This window comes from Nyctibius grandis, chromosome 19 (assembly GCF_013368605.1).
Source record: "Nyctibius grandis isolate bNycGra1 chromosome 19, bNycGra1.pri, whole genome shotgun sequence".
Lineage (NCBI taxonomy): Eukaryota > Metazoa > Chordata > Aves > Nyctibiiformes > Nyctibiidae > Nyctibius > Nyctibius grandis.
Window position 1 is genome coordinate 2,912,852 of NC_090676.1, and position 25,172 is coordinate 2,938,023.

The 25,172-nt window shown below is 41.5% G+C and overlaps 3 protein-coding genes across 3 annotated transcripts in view; 2 read left to right on the forward strand and 1 right to left on the reverse strand.

Annotated features, from left to right (window-relative positions):
* The window catches only part of DIDO1 (death inducer-obliterator 1), a 54,448-nt gene extending 45,611 nt beyond the window's left edge, over positions 1-8,837 (forward strand). Inside the window, exon 17 of the mRNA XM_068416015.1 lies at positions 2,926-8,837. Within this exon, the coding sequence (XP_068272116.1) occupies positions 2,926-6,314 (3,389 nt within the window). The 3' untranslated portion in view covers positions 6,315-8,837. The remainder of the gene's footprint in view (positions 1-2,925) is intronic.
* Positions 8,838-10,208: 1,371 nt separating this feature from the next.
* Positions 10,209-17,131, forward strand: TCFL5 (transcription factor like 5). Its single transcript, XM_068416343.1, is given in 7 exon segments — positions 10,209-10,997; positions 11,708-11,894; positions 12,526-12,685; positions 13,312-13,558; positions 13,976-14,117; positions 14,837-14,882; positions 14,885-17,131. Coding segments are annotated over 7 exon segments (1,578 nt in total). The 5' UTR covers positions 10,209-10,263; the 3' UTR covers positions 14,947-17,131.
* Positions 16,008-25,172, reverse strand: part of COL9A3 (collagen type IX alpha 3 chain) — a 38,781-nt gene continuing 29,616 nt past the window's right edge. Inside the window, exons 25-32 of the mRNA XM_068416344.1 lie at positions 23,480-23,515; positions 22,036-22,080; positions 21,431-21,463; positions 20,896-21,042; positions 20,198-20,252; positions 19,307-19,489; positions 18,961-19,038; positions 16,008-16,986 (exon numbers count right to left, since the gene is read on the reverse strand). Coding sequence (XP_068272445.1) covers positions 16,811-16,986; positions 18,961-19,038; positions 19,307-19,489; positions 20,198-20,252; positions 20,896-21,042; positions 21,431-21,463; positions 22,036-22,080; positions 23,480-23,515 — 753 coding nt within the window. The 3' untranslated portion in view covers positions 16,008-16,810. The remainder of the gene's footprint in view (positions 16,987-18,960; positions 19,039-19,306; positions 19,490-20,197; positions 20,253-20,895; positions 21,043-21,430; positions 21,464-22,035; positions 22,081-23,479; positions 23,516-25,172) is intronic.

Below are 25,172 nucleotides of genomic sequence, written 5' to 3' on the forward strand. Positions count from 1 at the left end.
ATAAATAATTTAGCACTGAAAACTACTAAGTCTGCCGACACAGCTTGCAGCACTTCTAAAATGCTTGTGAAAAACAGTCATTGAGCAGTAGCTGGGAGACTGCGGCCAACATTTTCATTATTACCTGAAATTAGGCACTTAACCTAATTGTGGATATTGCCACAGAAGGGGCTGACCTTTGAAGTGCTGGTCTAGCTCTATGTTTCCATTCAAAAGCAGCATTTAGTGTTTGATCCCTTTGAACTGAGTGTAGAAGCCAGGTTAGGCATAACTTCTAATATTTGTGTAAAATTACAGTATCAAAATGTAAAATTTTAATGGATTTATTCTACGATGACTAAAGTCTAAACAGATTAAATTATAACTAATGTTATTAACTTACTACTGGAATTTATTGTCTTAAAATTTTGGATTAAAATTTTGTATTAACACAAAATATTGTATTACAATTTTACCCTGTTTTAATTAGTGACTTGATCTCTGTTTCTTACAGGGATTCAAAACTGATTTTTCAGTAATTGCTGTTTATTAGAGATCCTGTCTGATGGATTTTTGAAACCTTGTTTATTTCAATTATTCAGTGTTTGAGATGCATTGTGACTAATGACATAAATCACAAGTCTCTGCATAAAAGTAGATAAGCAAAACATTAATGAAGAACAGCAAATGCCTGCTGGGAGGTTTTGGATGAACACCAGTTTGTGAGATACGCTGCACTGGTCAACACGGACCAAATGTGGAATCGTTATTCATATACTGATAAAGACAAATCTAAAGCAAATTCACACAGAGTGAACCATTTCTAACGAGTCTATTCTGACTAAATTGTGAATGGTTTTTTTTTTCCCCAGTTTCTTCCCAGTTGTCTTACTTTTGAACTATGCCTTGATCTTATATATTAATATCATTTCATTTAAGGTAGTAAATTATTGTGAACAGAACTGCTAGAATTGCTTTTAGGCTGTGGGTGCAAATGAGTATTTGGATAAGTATTTGTGTGGTCCTTTTTGAATAACCTTAAATTCACTGAAAATAATTATTTGTTTAGCTCCTGTCCTGCCTACTTTCATTGTACATCTCAGCATCCCTACCCCTTTTAAGGGGCAAATTTGTGCATGTACTGAATTATTAGCAAACCTTAATTCTGGTAATATAGCCAGTTAATTTTCTTCATGTATTTATAATTTTTATAATTTTTTTCTAAATGTGCAAATTTACAGCATTTACTAACACAGAAGTACCTAGAGAAAAAAAAATTTTTGGCACTGAATTTTTAGGTGTACAAATAGGAAATAATATGTACTACAAAATTAAAAATAAAAGATTATTTAAAACAGCATGTCCAATACCCTCTTAACCACAGAACTATGTAAAACTTGACCACTGAACTGTGAAATAATATAAGTTATGTTTTGGATTTAGAATGCATTCTACAGAATAACTGTTTTCCAAAAACTTGCACTCTAATTTAATTATTCTTGTTTCTCAGCATAATTATGATGAGAGCCATTCCTGATAGGAAATCTCAAGCAAATATTTTAGATTGGCCTCAAATTTTCATTATAGTTTTGTCTGGTCTTTTAAAAAGACACTTTCTAGGGAGTAACCAGACTTTCCTGGTTCCTTCATTAAGTGATTAAAACAGTTTCACTGTACTATTACCAGTTGCAATCAGAAGAACACAGAGTTTTAGAGGGTGTTTTCCCTCAATTGACAGGAGATTTGAAGTTAAAAATTTGAAGTTAACTTATTTTATTTGCAAAATTACTGCCTTTGTCTTATTATCTATAATTCATGATTTGGAAAATAAGGTTTATATGGGATAAGATTTGAGCATAAGAAGTGGAAGCGTCGGTGATTTAGGGGGGACATTCTGTGAACAAATTTACTGCTTAATGAAATATATAGCAAATATTGAAGAGAAATAGTAAGTTTAAAGCCCAGAGCAGCTGTGGGTTTGGTGTGTTATTTAGCAAACTGCAGATAACCCCCGCAGTACAGGCTTTCAAGTCCGAAGCTTTCACAGAGGAGTAATTCTGCTCACAGTGGTTTTTTACTTCGAGAAGGACCTAGAGCACCCAACTGAAGCCTGCCCCGAGGGTTTGAAGCCACCCTGCCCTCTGCACACCAGGCCCGTGCCCAGCCCGCCGGGCTCTTGCAGGGGAGGCAAACACACCCAGCGCCCCTTTCTCCCACAACCTAAACTCCTGTTTGCTTAAGCTCTCCTTTGCTTGTTGGGTACACTCTCAGTTTCCCTGCTTTTATCACATTTTAAAATAATGCCTAGCTGGGAAAAAACAAACAAACAGGGAGTGGGTTAGGAGCTTTAATACTGTTTCCAAGCACAGCTTGTTTGAGGTTAGCTTTTTAGCAATTACTGGTATTTGTTTTACCTTAGAGATAGACAAAATATTTATAGCCTGGTGTAAATGTCAGTGTAGTCTCTTAGCACAGGTTATAACAGAAATATAGTTACAAAATTTAGCCCAGGTTTTCTCGCTTTTCAATATCTCTGTGTACAGAACATGTTTGCAAACTACTTAGAAGTGAATATGGGATTGTAGGGGTGGTTGAACAGCAAGAAAAACAATGTAACAATACAAAAAATATAAAAACTTTCTTTGGTTTTGAAACTTTGCAGAGACACTTTAATAATCATACCTGTTGCTGCAATCTTTTATTAAAACTATCAAGGAAGGAATTAAAACATTTCTTTACTTATTATATACAAATTTATATAAAAAGAAATATAGGTGCATGCACGTATGGACTAATGAAAACTGCCAATAGGTTATCTAATGAAATTTGGCAAACTGTTATCTTTATGACTTTTGTAGCTGGTGCTATATAAAATAGTAAGTTTCTACTGAAAGCATAATTAAAAATTGGTTTTTTTACATATACAATCTTTGTGTTCCCTTTCAGGTCTTGAGTCAACTCGGCCAAATTTAATCCTTGGATTGGTTATCTGTCAGAAGACGAAACGTCTTGCCACTGGCCTTGAAACAGAAAAAATAGAGGAAAAGCGAAGCAGAGTTCAAGCACATGAGGAAGCCGAAATGTCCCTGTTCTCTAAAGGGCCACAAGCTGCTTCGCAAGAGAAGAGAACCCCAAAATACAGTCTTTATTCAGGAGATTCAGCTGTAAGTACAACACCACCTGGATCTCCTCCACCTCCACCCCCACCTCCCATTCCAGACACCTCAGCAGTTACACCTTCAGTATTAAAAATACTGTCCTCGATTAAAAGTGGAACCACAACTACTGTAACCCCACCGATTTCAACCGCTGCTTCTGCAAGCGTTACTGCTACGCAGGCTTCATCCTCAAAGACTGCCACACCTCTCGAGCACATCCTGCAGACACTTTTTGGAAAAAAGAAAACTTTTGAGCCTCTTGCTAAGGATTCTGAAACTGTCCAGTCTTCAAATCAGGAAGGTCAAGCCGCTGCTGGTGGAGGCATGTCAGCTGTTCCTTTGTTAGATCCCATTGTGCAACAGTTTGGACAGATGTCAAAAGACAGAGCTATAGAAGAGGAGGAGGATGACAGACCATATGATCCTGAAGAAGAATACGGTCCAGAGAAAGCTTTTGAAATGCAGACTTGTGAAAGTGAAAAACGATATAATGTGGAAAAGCCATCTAATACAGGAGATCTAGAGGATGAGGCCTACGATCCAGAAGATGAAACTATCTTGGAAGAAGCAAAAGTTACTGTTGATGATTTACCTAACAAAATGTTTATAGACACTAAAAGCAATTCTTCGGAAACATCTGCTTCGTATGTGCCTGATTTATCTGCATCCTCATCCTTGGTAGAACAGCAAAAAATGTTGGAAGAATTAAACAAACAAATAGAAGAACAGAAAAGACAACTAGAGGAACAAGAAGAAGCCCTCAGGCAACAGAGAGCAGCTGTTGGTGTTTCAATGGCTCATTTTTCAGTGTCTGATGCTTTAATGTCGCCACCACCAAAATCTGCCCTAATGAAGACTGAATTATTCCATCAGGACCAGCATGCTACACAAAAAGTAGATTTACCTTCATCTTTAAATCAGCAAGCACAAGTTTTAAACCAGGGCTGTGACCCCAGGCAGAACAGAGATCCTCGACAAGCTAGAAGAATGGTGACAGAGACTAATGACAATGCTGAGTCTCGAATAAAGCCACAGGTGGTACCGAATGAGATACCCCCAAGAGAAATTGTTCCAGCAGTTTTTCCAAATGCTTTGCAGACTTCACTTGGTAAGGAAGACAAAACTTTAATTTCTGCTACTCAGCCTGGTTTTACTGGTGATAACTGGGTTCCAAGTGAAAAGGCTTCTACGGTATCCGAGCAAGAGGCATCTAATGGCAAATTTGAAAACACTGCTCAAGTTAATTTGGAAAACATGAATCAAACAGGAGAACTTTCTACATCCAAACCTTTACGTAAAGTGCTGCTTCCAACACCTCCAAGTACATCTTTTCAGCCTAATTTCTCCACATCAAATGACAGTCAGTCTTTGCAAGATATGCATAAAGTATCATGGTCAAATGAGTCAAAAGAAGTAATGGGAAGGGATTCTTTTTCAAATACAATGTTTACTTCTCAGGAAGCGGCAGCTGGTCACTTTGAACCAGAGAGGGGTCTTCCATCAGTGCAATACGACGAACAAAGAAATCCTCAGCCTCATCCATTTGTAGAACAAACTGAATCTCCATCAGTTCAGAGTGAGGGTGGACCTTCCTCACAGCACTTTGATGAAAACCGAGCTGGACCTCCATTTTCTTTGTCTGGGCAGAAAGGAGGGCTTCCAGCACCACTGATGCTGAATGCACCTGGAGGACCTCATGGACCTAATTTTAGAGGACCGGCACCACAGTTCTCTGAAGAGCATGGTTCTCCAAATAATGATGGGCAAAGAGGACCTCCTTCTGGAAGATTTGGAGGTCAAAAGGGTCCCTTTCCTTCCTTATTTTCTGCACAGCATGGACCACCATCTCTTTTTGGTGATAATAGAGGCCCTGCCCCTTCTTATCATGGTGTTCCAAGAGGAATGTCACCATCTCAGTTCGAAGATCATAGGGAACCTCACATGGAACAAAGGGAATTCTCAGATTCCCAATATAATGAAATGATTAGACCTCCAGGACAGTTCGAAGGACCAGATCCACCTCAGTTTATGGGAAACAGAGGACCTCCGCCTTTTCCTTTTGGAGGTCAAAGACGACCTCCACCAGCTCAGTTTAAAGGACAGAGAGGAGGCCCTCAGTTTGGAGGGCCAAGAGGTCCAGCCCCGAGTCATTTTGGGGGACCAAGAGGGCCTCACCCAAATCAATTTGAAGGACAGAGGGGTCCAGCTCCAAATCATATACCTGGTCCAAGAGGACTTTTGCCACAGCCATTTGAAGAACGGAGAGGGAGTCCACCACCCAGATTTGCCAACCAGAGAGGTCCAGCACCGCTTCAGTTTGGAGGACCAAGAGGAGCCACACCTGCACTGTTTCCAGAAGAAAATGAACCTCCCCCTTCTAGATTTCATTTCCAAGGTCAGTCACCACAAGGTATGAAGTCAACCCCAAGACCACTCCTGGACCTTCCAGGCCATCCACCATCCCACAGAAAAGAGATGTGGGAGGAAGCTGGCCCATCTGCATCTCTTTCCAATATTTCTGGACAAGGATCTGAGTCAGAAGGACAGTGGTCAGCATCTGACTTCCGAGAAGGCAAAAATCCTGAATTTAGAGGCCAGACATTTGAAGGGAGACAAAGAGAGAGATACGAGGGAGGAAATAAAGACAAGGGTTTAGATCAGCCAGAGCCTCAGCAAGCAGATAATCGACAAGGTAGACCCTTTGAGGAAAGACGAAGGGATCGAGAACACGGCAGACCTTGGGAAAGAGACCGTGGCAGAAATTGGAATAGAGACAGGGACTGGGAGAGACACAGAGACAAGGAGTGGGATAAAAATAGAGACAGAAACCAAAACAAAGATCGAGAGAAGGATTCAGAGCGGGCTAAAGACTGGGAAAGAAACAGAGACCGAGAGAGAGCAAGAACCAGAGAGAGAGAATCCTACAGAAGACGTGATAGAGAGCGATCAAGAAGCAGAGACAGAGATCGCGACAGAGAGAAAGACAGGGACCGGGATCGAAGCAGGGAAAAAGAAAGAGACCGAGAGAGAGATCGAGATCGTGAAAGAGAGAGAGGAAAAGATCGCAAAGACCGGAGTAAGAGTAGAGAAATTGGTAAAGAGATGAAGCCAGAAACACCGAAGGAAACTCAGAAACCAACAGAAACTGAGGCTTCATCTTCCACTAATCAGTCATAGAAATATTTCCCATCAATAATATACTTTTACAACACAGCGAGGACTGAATCAGCATCTTCTGTATATACTGTATATTCTCACCTTTACAAAAACATTCTTGTAAAACTAGCCTTACAAAATGTACTGTCAAATTAGGAATTTTTGAACAACTGTGAATGAAAATACTCGATAAAAGGCAAGAACATACTGGACTTTCACTTGCTGCATTTTGTGCATAATATTTTTCTTATAAAAATTCACAGCATTACCTGTACTGAATTTTGTTTTTTCTACTTGCATCTTTATCTTAAAATTTCCATTTAAAGTACAGAAATGGAAAAAGACTAAGAAGAGCATATTGCTTTTTAAGATTATAAAGTTATGTTTTCCAGTAACTTGAATTGTAATTTTATAAGAGAATTTAATCCAGACCTTAGGAGCCATACCTTTACCTCTCATTTACGTGATGTTTTGGTGTCAAAGTTGTTCCTACAGCACACGCTTTAAAAAACAGGAGTCCAATGTTGCTGTCTTGTTTATTTTACAACGGAACAGTCGTGTGTATTTGGGAAAAGGCTGCAGAAGAACAGTGTTAATAAGAACTTGTGACCGACGGAGGATTTGAAAATGGAATGTTGTAAGCTTAAAGTGCACTATCGTCCTTTTTATATACATGTATTTTGTGTTTTGGAACCCATCTGTTAACTGTACAGCAAAGAAACAAGTTGTACTCAGTTTTTTTCATGAGGCTGAGGGGTTTTAAATATCTCATTTTTACAAATCTGTAATTAAAGAACATACAAGAGTAGCACCTTTATAACCAGCAAAACTTATAAAACATCATTTATTTGAAAAAGACTAAGGCTACGAATGAATTTGGTATACCAAAGGAAAGCAGAACAAGTTGGTTAAATAGGCCACTAAATCTGTTACTTCGATGGAACCGATTTAGTGGAACCTTTTTGGTTTTGTTTTTGCATAATTTTGCCATAGACTTAAGAAATGTCCCCATTTTATTGTACTTTTCATTCTAAAAGTGTTTTGCTCCTAAAAAAAAAAACAAAACCACAACACCCAAAAAAACCCCAACAACAACAACAACAAAAAAACACAAAAAGAAAAACCAAAACATGTCACTGTTTTTTTGTTAGACCCTACTTACGCTGGTAGTGTATCTAAAACTCTACACTGAAAAAGGTGTAGCTGCATTAAGCTTGAGAAGAAGAGAGGTGGTACTTCATGTTGTGATCCAAGAGGGCAGTTTTTCACTGTGAAATACAGTACATTGATACTTTTCATGTATTCTTCAAGTACATAATTCTAAAGTATGAAATAAAACCCCACTAATATATTTGACCATGTAGATTAACAGTTGGGTAAATATTTTGATATTTTTATAAACTAGTTTTGGAAATGTTAAATTAGATTCCTATAAACATTTGCATCTTGAAAACTACATTACAAGGAGCATGTATGCCATGTTTCTCACTACAGATTTCACAGTTCATATTGGTGCATCTTTGGCGTCCTTAAACATCAAGGATTTGCTGGTTGAAATGGTCATCGGTGTTCTGAACCTGTAGACACAATGTTAAAATGCAGAGAGGTGGTGTTAAATGCAAACATCTTCTATGGTATAAGATTTTTTTCTTAATGAGATGTTTCTAATTTAAAGACATACATAAAAAGTATGAAAAAAAGTCAATGTGTTTGTTCAGGTTTACTTGATAGAAATTTCTGTAAATTGTATTTTATATGGCAAAAATATATAACTGTACATTAAAATATGGGACTTCAGAGGTTTTTGTTACTGTAAGTAGAACAAACATCTACAGAGAACTGTTGTCCATTTCTTAAATCTGTGTATTATTTTCTAAATATTGCTACTTCTCAACAAACCACAAGAGACTGGGGGCACGTGGGTTTCATTTCCTCATTGAAGGAGATGTTTTGCAGGACAGCACTACCAATTGATGTTTAACTGTAGGCATTCTAAAATGTGCATGAAAATCTGTGCTTATGATTTTTCTCTCAGTTCTGAAACATCCCCTAATTCATTCTGAAGAGGATTTTTAAATTTGAATTAGGAAGTTTGTAATTTGTAGATTTTACACCAAAAAAATCTAAAGAAAAGAAAAAATGTTAATTAATTCAGGTCAGCTTTGAACTTAAGAAAAACTCAATTCACACCATTTATGAATTCCTTGACTTTGCATTGTTTTGAAATAGATGTGTGGCTTTTCATCTTCTAGGAAACCCACCTTTATCACAGACCAGTTTGGGGAATCTGTTCATGATTTAGGAAGAGTAAATGCATCCTCCCACAGATATAGTGGCAAAAAAATCAACAGCATGCAGACAGGCACTAAGGACTTACTTTTTTAAACCACAGCTTTATATAGTTTATAATGACCTGGACTTGGATTTTGCAGCAAGGTTCCTGTGTTCTACACTGCAGCAGACAGTAAAAGCTCAGCTGAAAAGAACGTAGCAGTTTAACTCAATTTACAGAGACTAAAAATTGTACTGAATTATTATCATGCAATGCAAGAAAGAGAAAAATAAACAATTCCCTGGCTTCATTCGAACTTTTGATTAACATGAAACAACTTACTATTTTGAGCTTTTGTCTATGTTTGTACTAAGCTAAATTAACTTTCCAGAGAGTGTTTTGCTAAATTTTTATGTAAAAGCCTAAGGTAAAAACCTTTTTTTCTGTCTTACAATTTTCCTTCATGCTGTCTGTGCTATCAGTGGCTGGCAACAACTAGGAGGTGAGGATATGGTATCTCAGTGACAGGAAAAGGTGACAGACTGACAGATGATGGCCTCGCAGCCGTGGCCAAACTGCTTTTGGGGAGGATTTTTAAAATGCTGGGAGTGACTTAGACCACACACCCGCTGCCATTCAACAGGCCTCGTGCTCCTGAACTGCCCTGCTCTTAAAAGAAGTCGGAGTAAATACAACTTTCTCCCGCGGGCTGACGAATTCCTGAGCCTTGTGCTGGGGAAAAAAATGCCTGTTGTGTTTAACAAGGAAGCCTCGGGTGGAAAAGCAGTGCTTGCTCCTGCTTAAGGGCTTGGCGTGAAGAACCCCTCGTGTTCGCATTTAGCGGGGAGGCCCCTCGCTCACCTCTCGGCCTTGCCCCGCGCTCGGCAGTTTCCCCCGGACGGTTCCTCACGGACCGGGCTCCGCCACCCCGCCTCGCCGCTTTTCCACAGCCCGAACTGGACAAGCCACAAAACCCCCGAGGCCAGACCGGGAAGAAGGGCTGGGTACCGAGCACCGCCCCGCGGCGGGCGGCTCCGGGGCCCAGGGACAGCCCGGACCGGCCGCCCTCGGCGCGGGGCGGTGAAGGGCGCAGGCGCGCGGCCAGCCGCAGGGTAGCGGTTTCGCGTGGCAGTTGGCGTCGGCGCGAGCCCGGCCGAGGGCGGGGGGCGGTTTGGCCGTTACCGTTTGGCCGTTACCGTTTGGCCGGTACCCGAAGCATTAGAGCGGGCTGAGAGGGGCGGCGGGCTCGCCTCCTCCGTCTCTCCTCCTCTTCCTTCGCTTGGGAGCCGAGGGCGTCCTCCGCTGCTCCGCCCAGCTCCTGCCAGCCGGGGCCTGCCCCTCCGCGCGCCCCGGGGCGCACAGGCGCAGGGGGGCGCCTCTGAGGGGGTCTGAGGCAGCAGAGTACCTGGATTCCCCCTCCCCAGGCCGGGGGGCGGCAGGGGAAAGGCGTTTCTTGTGAGCAGCTGTGTTGGAGGGGGAGGGAGGGTTTCGCCTGGGCTCAGAGGGGGTCGCTGGAGCGGGGAGAGACGGTTACGAGCTCGGTCCTTGCCTTGTTACCTCGCGGTGCTACGGAATCTGTATTGAGTGCATTTTTTCTCCTTTTGTTTTTGTCTTTTAAGGGATAGTACTGGTAATTCTTGCAGGTTTTATGGTGTGCTGTTGAAACAGACATTGTAACTGATTAGGTTTACTGTAGTCATGTCAGGATCAGCCCCAGAGGAGCCTCAGACCTCCCTTCCTCAAAGCACAGCTAGAGTTCCTGATCCTGCTCCGGTTGCTGTCGGACCTGGAGGCTCAAGTGACGTTTCCTTTGGTGAGCAAAATCTTAGCTTCACCACCGCAGACGGCAGCCTGGTGGAGATGACGGAAATTGAGTATACCCAGCTGCAGAACATAATTTACTCACACATGGAGGCACAGGCTAGCGAAGGTGAAGTGGAAGCTAGGCTCGGTTCTTTCTCCTTGCCTGGTAATTCTGCAGACCCCCCTCTGCACCAGGCCTTTCTGGACACCACTCAGGAGGGGTGTTCATCAAATAGCTGTGGGAACCAGTCGGTTTACCCGGCTTTCAGTCAGTCAGGGTTATCTTCTGACAGCAGTTTGCTCAGTTCAAACCCATGTTTGGGCTATGCTGACTTTTACGAGCTCAGAATGATGTTACTTAGCGAGTCTAACCTCCCTTTGAACCAAACAGATAACACATCTAACATCAGCTGTGTAGAAGCCCCAGGACACAGTTCAGTAAAAGTTAAACATGGTGAAAATTGTGTTGGGGCAAATAAAGAAAACACACGTGTTGAAAATTTGGCACTGGCACCAGAGCCTAGATCTAAATCTGCAGTCAGAGTTCGGTTGGAAGCGAGATTCAACAGCATCCCGAGAGAAAACCCCAGATGTCAAGAACCCCAAGAATCTGGAGTAACTCTTAACAAGTGTGTTGCAATTAATTTTAGTTTATATTGTTAAACTGTGTATCTTCATACAGCTCAAAACTGATTTTCTACACGAAACTTAAGAACAGTACTTGTTTTAATACATGAGATGATGAGTTGGGCTTCTTTAAACTGTGCCAGTCAAATGTGGCTGCAACTCCACTGACCTCTGATTAGGCCCCTCTGCATATTGCATAAATGGCAAAGCATGTAGTTCCAAAATTAATTACTTTATGACTTTATTCTTGATAACAACTTGTAATGTAAATAAAGGTGAGAGAAGAACATTACTTAGTTTTAACATGCAACTTGCTAAAAGCAAAGTAGATTTTTGATCATAATAAAATTTTAAGAGTAATTGATTAGTGTTCTAATGCGGAGGCCTGACTATGGGGAAGACTGCGAGCAAAAATACTGTTTTACACTCTGGCCCTGTAACTATTAATGTGCTGATAAAACATTTTATTAAGGCACAAAGCTGAATTCTTACTGCACAGAATAAAATACCTCCCCAGCTGATTTTTTTTTTCCCCCTGAAGTAGGCAATTTATCAATAACAAGAATTTCTGTTTACAGTAAATGAAAGTGATTTCTTGGTGATAGTTACTAGAAGTATGCATAGCTGTAAATTTTTCTGCTACTCATTTTCAAGTAGTCAGTCTGGTATGTTTTCTGTGTTGTGTTTTGGTTTGTTTTGTTTGTTTTTTAAGCTTAGTAACATTGAGTGGACAGCCATCGGAACTGACAGGTGTTCCTCGTCATCAGCAAGAAAACAAGTGGGCTGCATTAGGGAAAAGTAAGACTGCACCTACTGCACCTTCTTTACAGTTCCCGTACCCGTTATTTCCTATGAACGCCTGTTCTACTGCTGGAAGTGCTAATCCTTCACAAGCACAGGTAGGTAACGTGCTCACCACAAGTTGTACTCTGCTCATTTCAAATGCCAATCATGTTAACCTCTTAAGTGTAATATAATTCTAAAGGTTCACGTTGAAGTGTGACTTGGTTCGAATAGGGATGATCAGAATGATCTGCAATGCAATTTATTTATTCTTATGTTAATCTTTAAGGCCATCAAAAGTAATTTGCCACACAAACCAGTTGTGTGGCAGTACATCATTTGTAATAACATGCATCCAGGTAATGATCAGTAAGCTATTAGATTTCTTACTTGGAGGACTATTTTTCTTATCAGCTTCATCTATGCAGGACAAGAAGGAGGCACTTAATACCACTATCTATGGTTCCTTTTTTTTCTAATTAATTTTTATGAGAAAGATTTTTTTCCCCCCAATTCGCAGTAACCTCTGAAGCAAGAGTGGCACTTGGAAATGTCAGAGGTACCCCCCAAAAAAAAATCAGTCTTAAAATCCCATGGTTGTGGTGTCCAGAAGTAATTGGGATTTATTATGATACAACACATTGAATCAGGGGGCTGAAAGTTAAGAAGTTAACATGAAGATACCAAAATAGTCTCTTTTTTAATGTATATAGTCCTCTAAGTGTTTCCTTTTTTTGGTTTTCACAGGCATCTGGAATGTCTTGCAATATTTTGGAAGCTGCCAAACATCAGGACGTTGGGATACCCAAGACATCATCTTTCTGTTATCAGGAAACAGAATCCACAAAACAGACAGTAGGTGCTATGAATAAAGCTTTGCCTGAGAAAATTTGGATTAAAGTTGCAGGTAAAGCATTTATCTTCTTTTCACTTAGCTTTCTCTTGGCTTTAAAAAAATCTACAATTTTTTCTGAATTTGTGTGTTTTCTAGAAGGAATGTGATTTTAGTGAATCATTTGAGGTGTTGTTTTTATGTCTGAGATGTGCTATAGGCAATATGGGATTATTTCTCAAAAAAAGTTAAACACCTGTGAGTTCAGCTATACTTTCAAAATATTGTTTAGCACTTCTAGCTTGAAATGAGAAAACCTGAGGTTGCAAAGTACCTTTGAAAATCTGGGCCTAGAGTAAGCAACTTGTTTCTTTCTGCACTTTTGGACCCCAAAGTTGATATAGCAGATCCAGTCCGGATCAAACTGAAGAACATTTAAAGCAGTGCCTCAAATGCTCATCAAAGGCAGGATGAGCTCAAGGGGTTCTCAGAGAACAGAAGCTAGGTGGATTTTGAGCAAGCAGTGCTTTTGGGCTTCTGAAGGACATGTGCTGCTGTAAGAGTCAATCTCGGTTGGCAATAAACCATCCAAGATGATTCCACACAAATAAAGCAACAAAAAAAGTTTCCATGTTCTTAGTTTTCAGTGATTAGTGGGAGGGTTATAAACAGGTTCTTCTTTTCCTCTTTGTTTTTCCAAGATGACAGCTTATGCAAGCAAGAGATAAACAAAAGAAATTGCAGCCGAATAAGCCCAGCGGATCCAAACATAGATCGCAAACCTCTCAGTGAAATCTATAATATCTGTGACGTTAGCCAGAGTACTGCCTCTGCCCAGGGTCCTTGGCAGCCAGCACAGTTAAACCCAAGTATGCCGGGGCAAAGTGGTGTGCTGGACAGCACTGCTCAGCGACGAGAAAGACATAACCGCATAGAGAGGGACAGAAGGTAATTCCTATGAGTGGCAAGACAAAGGTTTTGAAGCCTAAAATACTGATACTGTAATAATCCCATCATTATCCCAAATAAAATGTAAATTTGACATAGTTTGTTTTACCTACGAGAAAAAGCAATGCAGGTGGTGAGGGTTTCGTGTTATTTAGAGGAAAAAAATACGTATGTTTCATTGTGGTCGTCTTTGTTGTTTTTTTTACTGTATAAACAAACATAAAGAGATTTCAAAACATTTAACGAATTCTATAAAGATAAGGTAACTTGTGTATAACATGACTAATATACAAATACAGAGCTTGTAGCAAACAAAAAGTCCCCAAAGTCTGTGGCTGGTAGTGCAGCTGAGTAGTCTTCTTTTTTTTTATTTTTTTTCCTTCCTGTCGATTCATAACCGTCTGTATTTGCCTGTAGACGCAGAATCCGGGTTTGCTGTGATGAGCTCAATCTTCTGGTTCCGTTCTGTACTGCTGATACTGATAAGGCAACAACTTTACAGTGGACAACTGCGTTCCTGAAGTACATCCAGGAGACGCACGGTGATTCTCTGAAACAGGTTTGAAATCTAATTTCATTTTTGTTCTTGATAAAAATATGAAATGGTTTAAAGCTATCATAACATAGCCGAAAGTATAGGGAAAGCTGCTGCTTGATGCTGTTTCAGAAGGAGCTCTGCAACATGAAACTTTCTTTTAAAAAATGCCTTTTTTTTTTAAATAGCTGTTCTCATAACAGTTTGAGTTCAGTGCTGTGAAATCATAGGCTGTCCTCAGTCAGCGTTTTCAAATCAGATTTTAAAATATTTTTAATTAGCCCAATTTCTGAGCGTGATACTATCTGGACAACAATGTAGAACTGAGGTCCTCGTCAATCATTCCTCCCTGCCCTCCCCTTAATTTTATCTATTTTCACGGAGTTATCTTCTAGCTAGCTTTCATGAGCTGGTAGTTCAGTGATGGGATTCACAGCTCCATGTCCACACAGTCTCAAACTGGGTGAGACTAGTAGAGGCTTGTATGCCCTGTGAGCAGCTCCCATGCAACCATACCAGTAGTTGCAGCCCCCAGAGTAATTCTGGCTCTGCTAAAAGTGTCTTGAGAGTAGATGGAGTGTGTCCAGGCAAAGCTGCTGTCTGGATACTGGTATGGCTCCTCAGCACTTCCTTTTAAAGGTGTACTTTTTTTTCAAGACACTAGTGAAACAAAAACATACATCTCTAGTAATTACCTACACTAAACATACTTGTTATTTATTTTTTATATTTTAATTTTTTAGGAATTTGAGACTGTGTTCTGTGATAAAACAGGCAAGAGACTAAAAATAGACCCTTTGTAACGTGTCCAGCGCAGGAAAACACGCGTGGCTACGGAGACGAAGTAGTCTGACCTGACCGCCTTGAATTGTATGAGATGTGGCTAACTAACAGTGGCCCAAACTGTGTTTTATTTTCTCCATTTACATGAATATGAATTGCAGACTATAACTTGTAAAAATATATAAATGTATAAATAGAGCTTTAAAGAAAACATTTATTCAAAATGGAAATGAAAGTTAACTACTAGCAATAGCTATCAGTGCTCTTAAAGGGGCTGTGGGACCAGAAGCTAAAAGAAAATGTCATGACTGTGAAGTATTTTTCCTCTTTAGTGATACAAAAATGTTCTTTTTCTGTTTGAGGTTCTGCTTTGGGGTTTTGTTGTTGTGGTTTGTGGGTTGGTGTTTTTTTTTAAAAGATGATGCAGTAGAGTTAGGAATAGTTGTAGAACGTCAGTCTGTCTTGTTATTTTAATGCCTAGATGCAAATGTACTCTTCAAGTGTAAAAAGGAATTGTTACCATATTATAATGCCCATTTTTTTTCCATTAAAAATATAAAGGCTGTATTGGTTGAGTAAATGCATAGTTTCTAAACTGTGCTGATATTATGATGTTCATAGTTGCCATACATATTTTAACATACATGGCCTGGAAGAGTAATACAATGGTCTTAACTTTTTTTTTAAATACAGTACTATTTTTAATGTCTTTCATACAACCTGTCCAACAGGTTCTTGTATTGTCTTTAATCCAAGAGTAGCATATTGTAAACAGTAGGTTGTTTAAATGCAGAAACTATTTTCATATTTAAAGATTAATATGACTCCTTTGTTCATAAGCTTTAGCATATAGGGCAGAAATAGAACAGTGTGTGTGAGCTGAGAATGGGTTTATTAATTTTTTAAAACAGATGATGCTAGCAGGTTTTAAAGTACAAAAAAGTCTCCCAAATAAATACTGTTTTAAATCACGGATGTGGACAATTTTGCAGCAATTTATTTCCAGACAAGCCTAGTAAAACCAGTTCTGGAAAATGGAGATCAGCTGAGTTAATTTGATGTGTATAAAGATATTTACAACATCACAAAGAAAAGGTTAAAAAAAATCTTCTTTTATTTTTACAACAGTTCATACAGGTGGTTTTGGCTGGACTTTGAAAGAGCATCCTTTCTTATTTGGGGGTTCATTCACAATTACCATGCAAATATCTTAAGCAGAGGTTGTGAAAATGCTGTTACTTAATTTCCTTTATTATCATATGGAAATATACAAAAATTCTCCGCTGTAAATTAAAATATGTACATTACACCTTTTGCAGAATTTGATCGCAAGAGGATTACTATTTACTCATCCTGGCAAATATTTGAGGTGCAATCTGAAAATTGATAATTGACAGCATATACATAAGTTATGGTCTTCACTTAAGATTCTGGCCTAAGATATTAAGATACGGGATATTTAAATGCCTAATTTCCACTGATGTAGGTGGCAGCTGGGTGCCTGAATACCTTAACAATGTGTATCTTACCCAGGTCTGTGCACTAACTGAAGGCAGTGGGAGCAGCACCAATTCAATTGACAAGGCTCAAACATTTCTACAGAGAATTCATGATCTTTAGTACAGTTGTGGGGTGATGGTACAAAGGAACAATGCTTCCTCTCGCAGGTCTCTTGAACAAAGGGAGAAGGGGAAGGTGAGGTTGGTTAGCAACCAAAAATTCTGGAAAATAACTGGGGGGGGGAGGAGAAAATACTCATAAAGCATCTTTAAAGTTTTCATCTGATGCTTTCTTTTTCATAGAACTGTGTCAAAGTCTCCATTTAATACAATAGAAGGAACATCTGTCCATTTATCATTAGGAGGACTCTGTTTTCTTACAATGCACTGTTTATTTAAATATTCAGTCACTTCTCCACTTCTTGTACTGTTGGTTTATGATTTTTTGGAAGTTGATGCTCCAACAGCTCCCATGCAAGCCGATGTGTCACATATTCCTGGAGTTCCCTGAGCCCCAATAGCACCAGGAGTACCAGGATCCCCTGGAAGACCAGGTTCACCCTGAGCACCATCATGACCATTTTTACTAATTCCAGGTACACCAGGTGGTCCTAAAGAAGAAAGGGAAAAAGATTACATGAATTATTACCTTCCTTTTTTTTTTATTTTATATATGTGTTACTTTTAGAGTTCTTAAATTACTTTGAGTGTCTGTACATCAGATTTGTTAGAGCCTGTTGTGTACAAGGTGTTGAATAAATTTAGCCTGAATCTGGAGTATGTGTGTTGGATTTTTTGGGGTACCTTTGCATTTGCTGGCATTGCCTCGGTGTAGCTGAAGGTTTTAGTATTGCGCCTTTGTTACCGCATGGAGAACTGGATTCCATCTCAGTAGGGCCTCAATTAGTGTATGTCTCCATGAATAATAATATATAATTAGTTACCAGAATTATTTTACATCATCCCTGAATAGTCTGCTCAAGGGATGTCCTGGATGTGTGACAATGTACATCTGTCCCTCCTTCCCGACCCCCAGCTTGCTCCTCAGTGGGAGGCCTTCAGCTGCTTCAATTCATTGCACCTCCTTAAGTCTAGCTGTAATTAAGATTCTGAAGAAGGGAAGGAGAGTAGAGAGAATGATGATACAGAACATCTCCCTGACATTACAGATCAGGAGTTCCCTTTATACCCGTGTCTAATTTCAAAGATTTGCTCACAATGAAATATTTTGTTTATTGGCAAAAATAATGTCTGCTTTGAGTAGACTCAAGCTATTATTTTTTTCATTTCTTTTTTCCTTCAGGTGCCAAACATAATTCACAAAACACTAATTTCTGTAACAGCAAGCTACTGAAGCTTTCTTAAATACTGTAAAATAAGATTCTGTCTCCCTGAGGGACAGCCATATCAGATGGTCTATAAACCTGCATTCCTGTCTTCATTATGATGGAGATATGGTGCCTGATCCTTTTTATTCGTGCAAGTGATGAATTGCATCTAATGTTGGTCTCCTTATGTTTCCTGAGTAGGACAAATGCTCTTAATATCTAACATGTTAAACATAGCCTTTTTTTACACGCTTTGGAAAAGAACACATTTATGGATGAATGCAATTATTTTATGGAAGATCTAAGACAACTGGGTATAAATACTCTGGTTTTATGAAATTATATGGATGCAGAGCCTGCTTGTGGTGCCTGTAACTTAATCATTGTGCAGATGCAATCACAATTAGAAAAGCTGCTTTAACAGGCAAACAATATAAAGAATATTCTTCCAAGTTTCTAATAGATATTCATTAATTTGCATAAATTAACCTTTGACTCCTCTGATAAAGGATTCATGACTTCAGGAACTGGGATTATAGCCAGCTGCAGAGCAATAACACCACTGTCTCAAGATCGTTACACTAGGAAGTTATATTTGTCTCGGGTAAAATTAAATATTGTCCCCAATTTCTCTGGTTTGATCCATGAACTGAACGTTGGAGGACTATAGCTGGTGGGCCAGGCTGTAGCTTTCACTGTGGGCATTCTTTAAGCAGAGCATCAAAAAGACACATGTCCATCAGGAAACAGGCAGCAGGCATGATCCTTTTGCCTTCCTCTGGAGCCAGAGCCTCCCAGGTGTTACACACCCTTAAATGAACAGGATACACTACTTGTTAATTAACTAGTTAGTTACTGCATATGAAGTACAGCTGAAAATAACAACCTTCTGACACTGGCAGCCACGTGGGAGTAGTTAAGAAGGGTTCTGACTTCCCAATCTATAAAAGCTCCTGACCTTCCACAGCCATTAGTGGAAGAACAAAGGAAAAGCCTGGCTGTGGCAGCAGCCTCTTCTCAAAAACGTTCCCCAAAATATTCAGGACTAGACAGAAGTGGTGTGAAGAGGGGATGTGCTAATTAAGTTCTACTGTTCAAATTGTCTGCACCTGCTGTACCCACAGGAAAACCACCTTACTGTGACCCACTGTGATTACGGGGACAAAGGGATTCGAATATACTGCCAACTATATGCAGAGCTGTCCCTCTTAAGCCTTTGCTTTAGTCATGGTTTGTTAAATTATTGCACAGCCTTACCTTGAAGTCCTTGATCGCCGTCAGGCCCATCAATACCTTGGCCCACAGGTCCTTTATCTCCCTTTTCGCCAGTGTCACCTTTAATCACAGACAATTTGAACAGTGAGTTTTGTGCTGCAGCTGGATCCAAGGACAGGAAGGGGAAAGGCCAAGAGAAGCTCAAAATCTGCAGGACACTGCGAGGATCTCTGCTTACACTGCACCCCTAAAGGTGCAAAACTGCCCTCTACAACTCCATCGCCTGCCCAAGGCTTGATGTTTCCTCCTCCACTGCTGAAACCAGTACAAGTTTGCAATTTATGTCAGTAGGCATAAAAGAGAAGCAGGTTGGTTTAGTCTCACTTACCTCTAGGACCAGGATCACCAAGTTCTCCTGTTGGCCCTCTGTACCCAGCGGGACCACGAGGACCAGGATGGCCAACGCTTCCCCTAGCTCCAGGAGGACCTGGGGGACCAGCTGGGCCAGGACGACCCGTCATTCCAGGAGACAAGGGCTTTCTCAGGTTAGCAGCTAACTGTGCAATGTGATCTGAAAAGAACAATTACAAACAGCATGTCCAACATTTCCACTCTTTGCTTGGCTGTTTGTCATCTGCCACCAAGTGTGCTTAGAGTGAGCAGCTGAAAACTGGGTGTCTGGCAGTGAAGCAGAGCTGCCTCCTTGGGCAGATCTTGCTCCCTGCCACTCCTACACACTTACTGCTGCTGGCAGAAGGAAACTAAACGCTGAATCTCTCCTCTCAGCTCATCTGTGCCTTTTCATATTTTTAAATCTCTGCAGAGTGAGATTCTGGTCAGAAATCTACAGGGTTTTAAGCCATTGATATTTCCTATTTCCTAAACCACTTTAAAACATGTCAAGTATTCTAGAAAATGATATTTAAATAATTAAAACAAGCTTTCTGCAGCAGTATTTCAGAGTTTAACTTCAGCCCAAATGGTAAATGTAACCTCTAAATGCAGAACAGTACCTTCAAAGAAGGCGGCTCCTTGGGAGCCGGCCCCTGCCCGGAGCCCTGCCATGACAAATCATTTAAAAATACTAGTTTTAGAAAAATGAAAGACATCCCAGACAACAAGGTGACCTCCTGAATAATTTCCTTACATTAAAGGTCAACATATTTTTTCTTATTAAGACAGAAAAATAACAAATCTCAGGAGCCATCTTACATTCAGGACCTACTCATCTTCAGCTAAATATAGTAATTAAAGTCAGTTTTCCCCCAGTAATACTCACCATTTATCATTTCCCCACAGACTTCCCTTATATGTTGTTCACTGGCCTCTTTGCCCTGCAATTAACAGAAGAATTTGGGTTTATGCAAACCACGTTATCAATAATCACCCCTGACAGAAGCTTCAGGACCCAAAGCTCCTTTCCAGCAGCTCAGTAAGCAGCACAGGATCCCATGTGAAGAGGAATGGGTTTTTTCTCCTTTTCAAAAGATGATGGCTTCAATTTAGAAGCTCTGTCATATTAATGGCAAAGATTAATTTTAATGTTAGGCCAGATATTTAATCTGGGGCTTATTTGGCCTCTCCTGAATGATGAAACCTCTGGAGAAGCCTAACATTAGAAGCAGTGACTAGGAGTAGTATTTTTAAATTATCAACTTCTAACTCACTTTTGGAATGAGAATGGTGATTACAGCCCACTCCAACGGACACAGATAATCCGTCCGTGTATCCCTGCGAGAGAAGATCCCTTCTCCAAGGCCTGCATTCGGGGGGATTTTAATTCTGAAGGTTGAGAGCTGTTAATCGTTTTGCACTGGTAAATTCGATGCAAGACTGTTAGCTTGCATGTGCAGTTACCTATTTTTGCCTGCTCAAAAGCAGGACCTTATTTTTTGACTATGCATCCAAAATCCACGCTCCGTTTATTCCCTTGGGTCACTCCTTGGCTGTGCCCCAGAAGCACGTGATGATACTTACAGGAGGCCCAGGTTTTCCTGTGATGCCAGGAACGCCTTGCTCCCCTTGATGGCCCATGGGCCCTGGATGTCCTGGGATCCCTGGTACTCCAGCTGTCCCATTAGGTCCTTGGACACCTTTTGGACCAAGTTCGCCTCTTTTTCCTGGCTGTAATGAAGAAGGAGGGAAAAAGAAAAAAAAAAAACCCCACACTTAGAAGACATGGCCCATTATTTTCTCATAGGGATTAGTTAAGCCTTTCTTTGAGTTTCCCTAACTGATCTGGCTGATCATGTACATTTCTTACATCGTACGGGTGATTTTACACACCTAGGTGATGACGGTAAGAGCCCGAGCTGCAGCAAAACGATCAGACACATTTGAATGCCACAGAAAATTGTCATTGTCATAGATTTTATAGCATGGCCGTGACAAAAACATGCTTCTAGGAATCAACGCCAGAACACAGTTTATGGAGATATGTCATTGAAAGATGCGATAAGCATGTTTACTCTCAAACCTGTCGGGGCATGAGCCCGCCATGTCTGACACATACCTCTCCTTTTTGGCCAGGGGGACCAAAGGGACCCTGTTAGAAAGAAAAGGGAAATCAGAAAGAATGATCCATTCAGAAAATGTGCATCTAAAGTCAAACGTCCCAAGCTCCGGGAAGATGCAATGACACCTACATGGCATCTCATGGGCTTTTCTAGCAAAGGGGCCACGAACGGTAACAGGATGCTGGAGGCCAGATCCAGCCCTGGCTCAACAGGGAGAGGACTCTGACACCAAGACTTGCCCAGGTACCAGTGCTGAACGCAGGTCCGGGTAACGTGGCTACTTCTTGAGATGGCCCAAACCCCCCAAGGACAGAGCAGTGTCGACCGCTCTGAGGAGCAAAACGACAAACGAGCACTGATGCACCACAGTTCTGCAAAGGCCACACCGGCCATCCAGTGCTTCCTGAAGGCAAGAGGAGAGCTGATGCACGCCATGAATACAGTGGTGGAAGGGCTTGGGTTGCCTTCTCCTTTTCGCAGCCATCAGGGTTGGAGCTCTTGGATGGTTACGTCTTACTGACCATGTTAGTTCTTGATACATGGCTCTCTAGAGCCATCTGTTATTTGAGGAGTCAATTCTACTGAATTTAAGGACACGTACCAGTTCTCCCTTGTCACCTGGGAGGCCATCTGCTCCAGCCATGCCCTGAAAGTGAGATACCAGAATTAACACCACACCTATTGGTGCACAAAGATTATTGACACTAAGTCTCGCTCCGAGACCTGGATAACCTCAGCTCCTAAGGGTGACGGGGGCACGTAGCAGCTTATACAGCTGCTCCAGCAAGAGGAAGTTTTCTCTTCCCAAAGCTGAACTCTACAGTAGCTGTTCTCCTGCTGACAATGGCACTTGTGGTGCAAGGCAGCTTGCACGAGGACTAGGTGCCCTTTGCAACAAGCTGGTACTTGGACGAAAGGCTGAATTCATACAGATGAGAGCCCTGATGGGGTGGCCATAAAAGACATCCACAAGCTGGCATTGGCATTTCCCTTACAGGGAATCTAAATTTCAGGTTTCCCAGCTCTGGGTCTCACAGAAAACGTGCGTTTGCAGTGACAGCTGAACGTTCAGTGTCCAGGGTAACTGTGTCCTCTAGGTTTCCTCACTGGAAAGAGTCATCTGAGAACAGTTTCATCCCACCCTTAAACAGACGTGATCCATCACTTGGTTAGGACCATCCCCCTCCACTCTGTCGGGGGACCCTGACGTATGGGTGGCTAAAGCTCTGGTGACATTCATCTTACCAACCGTGACAAGGAGCATCAATTTGCTGATCCCCCCCATTAAAGCCACCAGCAGCCTGTGCAATTCCAGCATCGCTGGGGCGATGTGAATCACTGCTGCCGACCGCTCTGCAGCAGAGCTGGCTTATTACAGCAATTAGAGCAGATAACGAGCATTGTTATGGTGACTATATGGCTTTAGAGAAGAAGTTACTTCAAGAGAAATGCAGGTTAGTTGGGGTTTTCCCTTTGCAACAAAACAGAGACCACACAGACACTGACACTGGTGAAGAAAACAAGCAACGCTTGCTGGAGAAGCACTTGTGTTCTACAAGAACACAGTCATGCATTAACAGAAGTCATATACTTGATGAAAACTGGCTCAAAAGCTCATTGCTGAGATTAATCCAACTATGGAAGCTAAGCAGCAAAAAGTAAAAGGTTAAATTAGTCTATTAGTGTGCCAGGCTTTGAGGCTGGGGCGAATCCTCTTCATCAGGCACATGAAGTTCAGTGAAAAGCTGCGCCTCTGAACTTAACTCGGGAGGAATATGATGTGAGGAGCTCATATACAGCCTCGTGGTTACAAAATACACAGCAAGAGTCTGGCATTTTCATCACAGCGCTGTCATGTGTCTCCATTACAACAGCCTACATCTCTTTGGCCATCACAGGAATAACGGGACCAAAGAGGGTTTTGCTGGTGCCTGCTCCAGAATATTTTCATCTGAGGGAGGAAAAGCAGTTTGTGCTGTCAAAGACTGTGCCTAAGGTACGGTTTAACTGCCTCTACTGACTGCAGCGTGAAAGTTGTCACTTACCTGGTTACCTTTGGGACCAGGAACACCAGCAGGACCCTGAGAATAAGTAAAAGAAAGAAGGCAAATGAGCTCAGACCGTTATTTTCCTGTGAATTCCTGGTGCGGTCAGACATTCACTCACTCAGCAAGGGGTTGGGAATTAAGTCTGCCAACTGCCAAGTAGGAGGGTCCAAATCTCATTCATGCTTCTTAGAAATAAGAAGAGATTTCAAGGATCCTTGCTAGCTTTGTAGCACTCTCTACAGTCACTGGTTTGTGTTGGAGGGCAGTTTCTCAGGCCTCTTGCCATGCCAGCGACAGCACAGAGCAGCTGCCAGACCAGGCAGGACCTCCCAGCTCAGGCCTGGGGGACTTCTGCCCACCAAGTCCTCATCCAACCACACCAGAGAGGCTTCCTTGACGTGGCTCAGCGATGCACTGCTCCCCACCAGGCAAAGCACGGCAAAACAGACAATGGAATGTGGAAATGCAAGAATGGCTGCACCTATTTATAACTCCCATTTTATGTTTGCCGATGGCAAAGGCAATATATTCCTTTCCTGAACATTATCATCTAGATTTATACCTCTGACTTCACAGAGTCCCAAGGCTCCATGGAAGTTTATGGCAATAAAACACAGCTTAGTCACCAGAGACCGTGACCTGCGGGGAACACTCCCCTACAGAAGAGCTTCGCCAAACAGATTTTGATTCAAAACTGTGTAATTCACAGCAGTAGTAATTCCTAGCAGGAGGAACAAGTGACAGGACTTCAGGACCACCAGCTCCACGTCACACAGAATCACACAGAATCAATCAGGTTGGAAGAGACCTCTGGGCTCATCGAGTCCAACCATTGCCCTGACACCACCATGTCAACTAGACCATGGCACTAAGTGCCATGTCCAGTCTTTTTTTAAACACATCCAGAGATGGTGACTCCACCACCTCCCTGGGCAGCCCCTTCCAAAGTCTAATAACCCTTTCTGAGAAGAAATTCAGAACCCGCCATCCTCACGTTTGCGTCACTCTATCAGTTAAACACAACCAACATTCTTGGCCAAGCATCTGGTGATGCCAGGGTGGAGCCGAGAGAGACGCTGCCCCAGGTTGCTGCTGGCATTCAGAATTCCCAGGAATCTGATCTGAATAAAAATCCTTAGGAAAAATATTTAGCTATTGCTACCACAGTCAGCAGTAACAGTCTAATCCTTCCCCTCCCCGATATCCCACTCCAGCAAGGTGGTTTATCTATTGTCTCAATGCTATTTTATGTCTTACAGTCAAATGCACTAAACCTCTTGTATTTTTCATGCCAGCAAATACACTTACTGATATCCTGGTTTATATTGCTGGCCACAGTCAGCCCAAGGACTGTGAAAAAGCATATCAGTACCTGTTAGCTCAGGCTTGCAGGAATATTTTTTTTCCCCCCAAAGGGAAAAAAAGCCACAATTGATTCCAGGAGAGCGCGATGGGTCAGCCGCAGCAGGGACGGTGTCTTTGTATTGATCCTGTAGTTGCAGTTCTCTTTATACATGTCAGGACCAGCAGGCTGGGCTGGCAGCAAAGCAAACCCAGGGCAGTACCTGCTGCGCTTCGTCCACCCCCCCACAGACACCATCACCCCCCGCAGCAAAGGCTGCTTGGTTCAGCTATAAACACACGGTCTGAGGTTTTAGGGTCTTCCCAGCCCAAATCTTGTGCCCAGTAC